The sequence below is a fragment of the Cyanistes caeruleus genome, chromosome 6 (assembly GCF_971803275.1).
Source record: "Cyanistes caeruleus chromosome 6, bCyaCae1.hap1.1, whole genome shotgun sequence".
Classification (NCBI taxonomy): domain Eukaryota; kingdom Metazoa; phylum Chordata; class Aves; order Passeriformes; family Paridae; genus Cyanistes; species Cyanistes caeruleus.
Window position 1 is genome coordinate 2,768,191 of NC_141706.1, and position 11,969 is coordinate 2,780,159.

At 36.5% G+C, this 11,969-nt stretch overlaps 1 protein-coding gene across 10 annotated transcripts in view; it reads left to right on the forward strand.

Annotated features, from left to right (window-relative positions):
• Window positions 1-11,969, forward strand: part of CCDC73 (coiled-coil domain containing 73) — a 71,988-nt gene that overhangs the window by 56,344 nt on the left and 3,675 nt on the right. For all 10 annotated transcript variants that reach the window (XM_023928471.2, XM_086893295.1, XM_086893296.1 and 7 more), the window contains 6 exons: window positions 1,863-1,973; window positions 3,427-3,558; window positions 5,859-5,894; window positions 7,392-7,560; window positions 7,915-9,414; window positions 11,836-11,969. In XM_023928471.2, coding sequence (XP_023784239.2) covers window positions 1,863-1,973; window positions 3,427-3,558; window positions 5,859-5,894; window positions 7,392-7,560; window positions 7,915-9,414; window positions 11,836-11,969 — 2,082 coding nt within the window. The remainder of the gene's footprint in view (window positions 1-1,862; window positions 1,974-3,426; window positions 3,559-5,858; window positions 5,895-7,391; window positions 7,561-7,914; window positions 9,415-11,835) is intronic.

The window sequence follows — 11,969 nt, forward strand, 5'->3', positions numbered from 1 at the left end:
TCTGTTTTGCAGCCCATGCAGGCCAAAAGTTGATTTCTGGTTGCAATTATGCTAATTCTGATGAGAGTCTGCTCTGATTTGGGTCTGATTATATTAGGCATTGGAAATGTATTACTGTTTTCTATTGTTCTAAGTACAGCACAAACCACTGCTGGTCATCAAAGCTTCAGTGCAGTCCTCAAAGGTAACTTCAGGCATAAATCCTTCAGGTGAAATGGGTTTTGCAAGGCATGGATAACCAAGAAGACCTTGGTTCAATCTTCACTACTTAAACTTGATGTAAATTGACCTTCTTTCTTCTTTTTCAGTTTGATACAAATCCCATGATATTCCAAGGAATGAGACAATGTTAACTTCTTATTTTGCATTTTTTTAAAACACCAAATGGAATTTAGCAGGTGGGGAGCTGAGTATGTCACTTTAAAAAAAAAAAAAAAAAATATTCTTTAGCAGATGACAGAATGCTTGAGAATGCAAGGAATTCAGGTATTCCCCTGCCTGTACAACTGGATTTAACATGTGATCAGTTCCATGCATCTGCTACTTCTGATTTTTTGCCCTAAGAGCTATGCTGTGAATAACTATAATAATCCATCACCGAGGAGTTTGCATTTCAGATGCAAGTGAAAGCATCCTTGGAGTTAAGAGCAGGTTCATTGAAGAGAGGAGGTCTTACATTCTTGTTTTATACAAGTGGATGAAAGATGCTACATCAGAGTGGGATTATTCAGACAATGTATTGCTAAATTGTCCCATTTTTGAAATACATAATCTGTCAAAGAAGATCCATTATATTGTTATGCACAACTTTTCCCATGTCTACAAAAGTGCAAGGTGGTTTGAATTTTCCTAGTGTTAGTACCTATAAAATATAATTTTATTAACAGTGGAGCTAAATTAACTTAGGCATTTTAAAATCGGTGCTAAGTGAATCAAAAAGTGGACTCATTTTTGGTTAAAAGATGTAGTAAAAAGGAATTGCTTTGGAGTGTTACCTCCATAATATTTTTCAAGTGGGCTTTCAAAGAAGCTCAGCAGAATCATAAATATCTAGCTGGTCATTCAGCTTCATGCATTCAAGTTATGCTTACATTATCAAATACACTTTTGTCGTCTATACAGCAGGTAATAGAATGCAGTGAGTCTTATCTTCCATATTGTTTGCCATAAAAATACGATAGGATAAAAATTCCAAGAGTACCTGATACATGTGTGAAGTTGATTTACACAAGACTCCTTTAATTTAGCACAGGAAAGCTGAAAGAGTTAACCCAAAAACTTTGCAAGTACAGTTATGGTAGTATAAAACTTAATATTACTGTTATTTCAGTGCACTCCTATTTCAGTGACCTAATAAAAATAAATTAAAGCATAATCAGATATATACTTCATGTTGCAGCAGATATGTTTTAGAATGCAAGGACTGTATAGTTTATAAGAGAGGTTAATAAACAATTTAGGACAGAAAAACTGATTATAAAAATATTTTTTCCTGTCAATATACAGTAGTTTTATCTTTAAGTACAGTGGCTCAGGATTATGCTACATTTCATATCTCTCATCTCTGGACTTTATATTACTTTTTCAGCACATTAAAACTTATGCAGTGAAACTGAATAATGGCAAGTGTTTTTATGCCCTTTTATAGCCATTTCTTTTTTCATAACCTCCCCCTGTTTCCTGTTAGCTAAACTATAAGCACCTTTCTGTTAATTTATGAAAATTATTGTTGAGATAGCACATTATCACTGATCTGTATGGCACTTGCAGCATGTTAGAAGCAAAGGTCCAAGCAACATAAAACACATCAAAATTCATTAATGCAGTATTGATTATTTTTTGGATAATTAATTTTATTGCAGGCCCTTGAAAGAGATAATGAGCTGCAAAGGGAGAAGGCAAAGGAAAATGAAGAAAAGTTCCTTAATCTTCAGAATGAGCACGATAAGGCACTAAGAACTTGGAAAAATGATGTAGGTTTATTAAATTATATGCTGTAGTATGAAAAGTTTTTTTGGAATAGTTGTCAAGCATTTCAGGTAATTCCTAAAAGCCAAGAAAATATTGCAGAAATAATGTAATAAAAACAACTCATTTCTTCTCCAGTAATACAGACACTTCTAGAAATGAATACTTTTTAAAGGTAGATCTAGGTAGACTTCTGTGTTCTAAAAGGTCACTGCTCTTTCTGCAGTTCTGATTTGAAAAGAATTCTTCAGTGTGGACTGAGGGTGTCTGGTATGTCCCCCTAGTGAATTCACTTCTGTGGACACCTAAACAATAGTTTGTCTTCTATATTTGACATTCTTTCTATTACTTTTAAAGAATACTTCAGTAATTATTTAATCCAAAACAATTAGCAAAACATTGTAGCCTTAAAAATTGTCTGCAATAATAAATGCATGTTTAGTTTTAGGAAAGATTAATAGCACTTCAATAAGACAAGATCTGCTTAATGTGTGGAAACCAGACTCTAAGCAGCATTTGTTTAATAGTCTGTCTTTTTTATTTCTATGTGCTTGGCACCTACTGCCAGAAAGGTTTTGATTTTGGTAGATAGATTTCCAGGGAAGCTGTGGGGAAATAATGTGAAGTTGTTCTTGTTATCCTGTTGTCTAACTCCTTTGAGTGCAGCCTCTATGAGGATGACTGCAATCATGAGACTAGAAAATAGCTGAACTGTTCTCAGTTGCCTGAGATTGGATCTCCCTGATTCCTTGGAAATTTTATACCATTTCCTCTACAGATAGGGGAATTTGCCCTACTTTTTTCTCAGGAAAGTTTGCATCTATTCTCTAGAAGATAATTGTTACTCCTTTTCATGTTTCTGCTATGGCTAACTAGAAATTCTGTCTCCTAAAGTAAATCATCAAGGATTAAATTAACACTGGTCTGGAAATCTTTGTAAATTAAGTGAAGGTATTTCTTTAAAATTGCCCTTTGCTTCTTTTTACAAGTTGTACTTTGGACCATTCAGTTAATTCTAAATACAAAAATTTAGTTGTTACATATTTACTGACGCTATTTACAGAAGTAAAGTGCTAAGCCAACTTTTTGCTGTCGTGGTGTCTTGACAGTGTAGGTAAGGGATGAATGTTGAATAGTACATTTATCTTTGAGCCAAAAAGGAAGAAAGCCACAAATACAAATCTCATATTTTTGGAGCAGCACTACTAGCAGTAAATGTTGAAAAAAAAAAATCCCAAATCAGTTAATAAAAGCTATAAACTGTAATGGAAATATGGTTAAAATTTTGGTTTGAATGAAAGAGCTCAATTGCTTTGTACAAAGAAATTCCTTAGCATACTTTCTTTAAAGGATGAAGTTTCATTTCCTAAGCTGCTGATACCTTTGAAAAATGCTGGTTTACCTATTTGAACATGCAGTGAAGTATGTGTGTGCTCTGTGTACTTGCAATTATTTCAGGAGGAAAACATGAGAAGAGAAATACACACTATTAAAAATGAGCTGAATTCCCTTAAAGGACTTCACAGACATCTTGAAGATTATCATCCTCCTCAAGGAAATCAGCGTTCTGAGCAAGTGGAAAATCTGCAGGTAAGTGTCTTTACTAGCTGCAGTGTGTCTTGTAAAAATGCCAGAGAACTAAAGATACAACAGTTTTTGTAATCTTGTCTGTCATGAGCAGTGATCCTCCTCTGACATGGCTTAACATAAAAATTTATGCCACAATGACCCTAAATATCACTGAAACTTATTTTACCCACAGAATGTTTTCCTTTCATCAAGAGGATTGCTTATATCATTGAAACCTGAGAAAGTACTTACTAAATAAATTTTTACCTAACAGACAGCTGTTAACTTAAACAACTTATCTTTATTAAATCCTATTTCACAGACATATTTTCCAAGGGTATTTCTCAAATACTGGGGCAGATCCAATTGCCATTATATGTATATAAGTTCCCTGGAGGTGTGGAAGTAGGTCCACTTCTACTCAGAGGAACTAATTTCATCTTCTCTAAAATCTGTAACATGGGACAGATCAGGAGGTTGTTTTTATCAATACACATCTTACCTAAGCTTTTCAGTTTTAGTTTAAGAAACACCAAACTTTATCTCACATAGCATCTTTAAGAGTCATGATAGGCACAGCAAGCTCATCAGGTGTTGAATGCAGGAGGTAAAAGACTTTTATGGAGCACAGGCTGAGCTACAATTGAGCTTGGATTGTTGGGTGAACCAAATCCATGTTCAGCTCTAGGTGCAGGGCACATGTGGGAAGTCAGCAAGTGGTTAAGCACACAAAGATGGTTTTGGAGCAAAAGGAAGAACATGTAGTCCTGCAGCTCTGTGTGATCAAACTGGATTGCAAATTTGTATTCCAGGCTTCTGTAAGATTGAAAAAATTAGGCAGAGTCAGAAGCCATAAAAAACCTTCTCTGTGCATTGAGTGTGTTCTGTTGAGTATTGGTTATACCAATTTCCCATTAACTTTTCCAAACAAGTAATGATCTAGCCTTCAAAGAACAGAAAACTCATCTTTCATGTGTACAATCTGGTTTTTAGTGTTAAGAAAGTAGGAAGACACTAGGACTGTAAAGAGAGGTAACTATTTTATAGTTAGTCCATGAATTGTCAATAAAATGACAGAGTAAAAATATTTTAGGATTTGGAAGAACTTGAAATTTTCTTCACAATGCACACACATATGGATGTTTATAGCTCACACTCAAACATACACATATACATGGCTGTGGTATGGGCTTAAAAATGCAAGGGAAATTAGACTTGAAATTATTACTTACTGTGCCAAAGCTGAACTCTACAAGGAGTAATGCAAATTGTGTATCTTTTAAAAATCACTGTTTCCTTGAATGGAAATGGAATATTGATTTTGTTTTGGATGCAGAATCAAAGTGATCAGGCATTCATGATAAACAATACTGCTGCTTACTAAGATAACCCCGTGGGTTTGGAAGCACAAAAGCTTATAGGATATGCTCATAAATGCAGAAGAAGTCAGGTGTCTTCCAAATATACATCTTACATTATCCTATGGCAAATTGCCACACCACTTTGTGTTGTACAATCATTACATTTCCAAAAGCTAGGCAGGTTGGACTGAGTGGAACACTGCCAAGAAACTGAAGCTGATCATATTGGTTATTCTGATTTGTGGGATTTCACCTTGTATCATTAATGAGTCAGCATCTAGTGACACATTAAAGGGAAAGGTGTTGGCTTGGATTTAGAACTTAACTGTGGTTCCAAGTGTTCTAAGGAAATATGCTTATACTAATTTTTACACCTAGTGCAATCTGAAGTCCATGTGGTTATTTGTGAGGCATGAAATTCAGAGTGTACTTAAACTTCACACTGATCACCTCTGGAACAGTAATTAAACAAAAGACATTTTTAAAAGAAAGGTAAAATGTCAGACCTCACTACAGACTTGGATTGCAATTTAATTTAACCTTACAATGCTTCATATTTAGTTTGATATCATTTGTAATTCAGCTGTGTAGTATTAGAATAGAGTTACACCCAGCAATGGCTTGCTGTAATCCTTCTGTGGGTCTAGGTACCGGGAGATCTTCTTTTCAGAAGGTTTTGAATTTCATATTTGAATTTCATATTATGAAATAGTCTGTTGAGGGAAAGAATATTTAGGGATATATGTGTTTCTTACTAAATCACAGGCAGAAAACTAAAATCCAAGTTTAAAAGTATTGTTTTTTAGGTATTTTAGTTTATCCATCTTGGACCTATTTTTAAGAGCTGAACAGCCATTTGAATTTATTGAAAAGTAGGTTTCTTCAGCCCATCTCAAAATCTGGAAAGGAATCATGAAACCTTTTTGCCTTTCTATGAACACTTTGTCCTGTTTGTTTCAGATGCAGTCACCAGCTCAGCCCATGCCAACAGATGTGGTAAGTTTTACTGCAGTGGCTGTCTTAGAACTGCACAAAGGGGTAATGTCCATGGTTATAGAGAGGTGTTTGGTGTTTCTGTCTGAAGAAAGAGCTCCTAGAAACAAAAGATTGTAATATAATTACAGCTTCCATGAAAGAAAAAGGAAATTTCTACTATTTGTATTCAAAAAGCTTGAAAATGTGATGCCAGGGCTATATAGAGCAAAGAAGCAAAATTAATTCAAAACCTAGAAAAGAAAAAGGTGCAACTATATACAATTCCCAAATCAGAGTGACAGGGAAAATAATGATAATACATGAGGAAAAGAGCGAGAAATTTCAACTGAAACTTCAAGTGGAGGGTGGAATATTTGGCAGAGAAAAATGATGTTAGGACCCTCCTCTATTTACCATGACTCCTCCCTCCCCCAGATCAGCAAAGCTGGGAGCATCAGGATGTTTCTGTGACCTGTAGGAAAGTGTTTCTGGCAGATTTGTGTTCTACATCCCCTGCTCTGCCAGCACTGCAACAGCCCCTTTCCTCAGCAGTGCTGTCTCCGTGCCTCCCTCCACCCTGCAACATTCTCTGTCCTCCCCACACCCCCAGTGCCCAAGCACAGCTCTTGTACCTCCCTCCCACATCCCAGCCTTCCTTCTGCAACACCTCCAGTCACCCAAGTATCTTCAGCTTTTTCCCACATCTTTTATGGATTAAACTCCCTCCCACATCTGCCTACTTTAATATCCTATCTTTAGGGCAAGAGCCAGCACGTGCTCCTGTCTTCAGCTGCCAAACAGTTGATGATGATAAAGGATGCATCTCCTTTTCCTTTCATTTTGGTGGGATTTTATTATCTTCACTATTCAGGCCCTAGTTTCCACACTTGACTGCAGCTTTCAAAACTGAACACAAATACAGACCAGTGATTTAGACTTTAAGTAGATAAATCTTTCAGGCTTCTATTCTTGTTGAATTTGATTCAAATTCATGTTAAAAAGCTATTTGGGAGGGAATGAGGAAGTGAATGGCAGGGATTGCAAATTTAGAAGCCTTATTTGCTTGTGAAATGAAGTTCAAAAGTCCTGGGCAGTTTGCTAGGAAAAAAATGTTGTTTATATGTGCATGTGTTGTTTATGTGTGTATGTGTTTGGGTGTAAACAGGAATCATGCAGTATTTTTCTACATGGAATTAGAGGTCAGTGAGTGGGCCAGCAGAGAGAGGGAGTGATCCAGTCACCACATGTACAATACAAACTCCTTCCACTGAGGAATTCTGTCAAATGTATAACTTTGTGGACTGTAATATAGCAGGACCTGATTTCTTTCCTACTCCTCTAGGTCATTAGTCTGCTTTTTTCTTTTTCTCTGTTTACATTTATTTCTTATACTTCAGGTCTTTGTTTTCTATCAGAATTGTAAAATAATTTTAAATCTCAGTACTGAACTTTTTACCTAATCAATGACTACAGCAAATTAATAAAATGCCTAAAATATTTTGTTCCTTCTTATGCTAGAATGGTCAAGGACACTCAAAAGACAGTGAAATACAGGCTATTCAGAAAGAAAATGAGTTTATGCAGTCTATAATAAGAAAATACGGTAATTGTGGAGATAAAGAAGAAACTGAAGTAAAAAACACAAAGGACCAGTCTTCAAGCATTGAGGAATTAAAGATGGAACAAAGTAATAACCTTCCATGGATAATAGAGATAAGTAGTATTGTTAAGAAAGGATAAATGTTTTCAGATATAGTATATGACAAGAGAGGGCTTAAATCCTGAATTAAATGGTCATATCTAAAATCTACAGAACATTAATATATTCTCTGCTCTCTGAGTTTATAAATATTTTGCAAGTTACCATAGTGCAGTACTAACCTTCAGTAACTTTTTGACAGGCTTGTGTGTGTAATATAAGATATCAGATAATATAAGATATGCTGAGTCCATCTCTCTGGAAATTCTAAACTGTAAAAATAAAGCATTCCATAACCTCTGGGTTATCAGTCACTAACTAGAGAATACACTCACTCTACAGATTCACAAGTTCTTGAAGACAGTTTTAAGGATGAAATTAATGTTGCTAGCCCTTGTGAAGTAAAGCAAAGGGAGGCTCCTCCCAGGAACACCCTCTGCACAGATGCTGATTTAATTACCCAAGGACACACCTCAGAAATGCATGTCACTGGATGCAGAGAGGCAGAAGGTGCAGGAACAACACACAGGACGTCACCAGATGAAAACAAAGCAAATTTAGATCAAAAGCCACGGGACAGCACTGAGCCCTTGGCAGCACACCACACACAAACAAGGAAGGACTTTTCAGCCAGTGCTGAGGCTGTAGGTGCTGCCAGGAAAAGCAGAAGTCAGGAGACTGGCAAGGAAGAACAATGCAATACTGCAGATGAATCAGCTTGTGCCAAGGCAGATGCAAACTCAGACACCAGACAGCGCAGCAAACCTGTCCTTCCACCTGAAGCACCCAACCCCGAGTCTGAAGCTGTTCTTTGCCCTGAGAAGAGTGCTCTGCAGGAGTTAAGTTTTGGAGTTCTGCCTTATACTAAAGGTAATTCTCAAACAGAATACCAAAAATGTAACTTGCTGAATAGTGACAATTCTGTAGGCAGTGGATTACACAAAACAGAAAAAACCTTAAATCTGAGTGGTTTACATGGAGATAAACTTCCTCTGGAACAGACACACATAGATGCTGAAGGCAGAAATGATGATAATGCCAGAAACATGAACAGCACTGGTGTTCTGGCAGCTGATGCTCAACATCCACCAGCTGTTTGTTGTGATAATGCAAGTGGTGATGATGCTGCTGCAAAAGAATGCAGAGATACTAAGTCTCTCTTAGGTACTTTTAATTTATGCCCCCCAAAAACTGAGAGAGGAATAAATGCAGATGACATGCCCAGCAAGCAACCTGAACAAGGCAGTGCTAAACAAACAGAGAATGCTGCAAATACATGGACTTCAAATGCTGAAACCAAATCTCCAGTAAAGGCTGATGGTCTCAAAATTGCTCCTGAAACCCCCCTAATAGATAGGGTAAGTACAGATAAAATACTTCCATGTAAAAACGTTAACAATGGTACTCAGGTACACTCCATCGAAACTAGACATTCCCTGGAGATGAATACTTCAACAAATAACACATTGTTAAAAGAGAAAAAGGACTCTCTGAATAGTACAGTTCCAGGAATGAAGTTTGCTGAGGGTGACCTGAAAGAATCAAGCTCTTTACCCATGAGAACATCTGGAAATTTAGTAAACACAAGTGTAAGGTCATCCTTTGATCTTTCAACCTCAGATAAAAAAGCTGAGAAAACTCCACTATACTTGAATTTTTTAGCTCTCAGTTCTTGTTTAAGAATAAATCAAATGAGAGGTCAAGCTACATGGACTTCAGCTTCCAAGGAGCCTTCCCTTTTGAAAGACAAACCACCATGCTTAGTGGAAAACACAAACATTGTTTCAAACACACAGAGTCAAAATCTCAGTGAGAATGTGCACAGTGAAGGAACAGGACAAGGTAAGAAAATATAAGCATTAATGTTCTGAACCATGTAGTGCAGAGAAAAATTATCATGAATGTGAATGTGAAATTTCTATATCTAAGCTTTGTGTAGAAAAACATAAACCTGACATTTTAGTTATCTTGCAAAAAGATTGGATTGTTCTGTATATTATAAATGTAACTAAACAGCTTTTGTTAGCTTATGAATTAGTTGATTAAATATTTTTTTTCTCATATTTCCCTTTGTGAATTAATAGCAGTGCAATTACAAACTGAATTTTGATAGGCTTTTCTAACCCTAATGTAGAGCATATTCTGTCAGGGCTCTGCATGGATCTGAAAAGCACTGAGGAGCTTTTGCAAATTATGCAGTGTTCTCATTTTGCACCAAAATAAGGGTAGATTTGGAACCATTTGCCAGAATACTGACATAATTTGAATGGGGCTTAAAGAAATTTTATTTTATTGTACATTTCTAATTTAGATGGACACTTAAAACCATCTGAATGTGTTGAGTGTGTAAAAGGACTTTATATTCTGTCAGGCTCTGGAAAACATGGAGCCTTTTAATCTACTATTGACACTAAGTTATTACTTGTTGAGCAATATTTTGCACATGCAAAATAGTAAATATGAACTTTATTCTATGGGTTTCTAAATCATTACTGAAATGTGGAAAAATTGTATTTTAGATTTGTTTTGCAGTAAAATGAGCTGGTAGATTCCCCCAAAACTGGAGCCCCGGATGTTTTCCAAAGAGCAGGATCCACAGGACAGGGTGTTTGTGTCTATTGGGTTTTTGTTGGTGCAGTGTTTTCACCTTTGGCCTCTTGAACATACCAAGAGCAGAGTGAACTCCCATCCTTTGTTTTGCAGCCAGTGGCAGACACAAAGCCAGCAGTCTGGTTTCTTTACATTGTTCTGTTGTTATGAATTTAGCTCTACAGGCAGTTTTGTTTCTGTCCTTGTTCTCCTGCCCATGGATCTTTGTGTTCAGGTGCACATTTTTTGAAGTTCAGTTTCAGAAATGTCTTTGTCCTTAAAACAGTAGTAGTGGTAGCAAGGTAGCAGAATCCTGAGCTCAGATGGCACATTATTTCTTTTAATAATGTGAATTTTAGTGTGTTTCAGTAAAATGAACGCCTAGTTACATGATGTTCTGCATGTATCATTTCTGTAAGAACAGAGAGTGCTGTCTGAATTTCTTCCCTGTGAGTTCCTCCTCCTCCAAGTCACGGTGGTACACAGCCCTGCAGCTCCCAGTGCTTGTTGTGCTTGGGGTTTGTGTTGTTTTGTTTGCAGATCTCTTCCCAAATGGCAAACCTGCAGTGGAACCCATGTGGACACCAGACCTACATTTTAAATTATTTTTTTTTACTGACTGGAGCACAAACCATTTAGCTGTATAGAAGACCTAGAGGTGAAGAGAACTGGTGGAAGAGTTTAGTAAATCTGTCTGAGGGAATTCCTTCTCCTGCCTCACCACAATGCAATTTACTATTTATACTCTGGTTCCCAGAGAGCAGACACTCCACATCAGTAAATGATGGAATGAACTGGGGATGGGCAAGATCCTCCTGGCAGGTGCTTAAAAAAGAAAACAAACACACAACCATTTTCCTCTTCCTCCCAGAAGAAAATGTCAGTATTCTGGAGTAACTGTTACATAACCATGAGGTAACACGCATTTTCATAGCAAAACAAGATTTTACTGTAATGACAAAACAACTCCTGTTTGCATTGTGAGGAATTGTGAAAGCATGCTTGTATTTTCATCTTGCAAGGAATTTGATACTGGTTTCAACACAATCTACTGGTGCTGCATGAAGCTGCTGCAGGAGTGGAGCTTATACTTGGCTAGAAGTATTAATTAAAAAGATTAATTTACTCACCTGCCTTTCCTACTTTTGATAGATGGCTATTGCCTGACCACCTGAAACATCAGATGTAGCCATTAACACAAAGACTCCTTATTTAAAATGGTTTTTGATTGTCTGAAAAGCTTTGTATTCATGTCTTCTTTTATTACAAGTCACCCAGCAATATCTTGTGATAAAGGCATTAACTATGCATTTTATTAGCGTTATCAGAAGGTGAGTTTAAAGTAATAGTGTTTGAAAAATATATTCAGTTAGAATATTTAGAATACATATGCTTTCTATAAATCTCTTTTCTGTCATGTGTGAATTAATATGTGAAAATAAGAAGAAACATTTTTAATCAAAGTAGGGATAAAGTAGTACCTCATATTTAGAGAAAAAAATAAATGAAGCATGTGAAAGAAAAAAATGAAGGGCAAAAGCCTACAACAAAGATCCAGAGATTTAAAACAAAAATATTTGATTTTTTAAGATCAGAGGTAAACCAGTTTAGTTACTCACAATTAGTGCCTGGAGACTAAACTGCAGTTGTTACCATTTCCTTTTTGTCAATCAGGTTCTAGCAGTTTGAACAGAGCTGCCAACACTTTGAATACCTCTGGTATCCACCGAGAGCCCCAGGGAGAGCCTAGTGAGGAATGGAATGCTACAGCAAAGGCTTTTTATGATTCTTTTTTTCCCACAGAACAT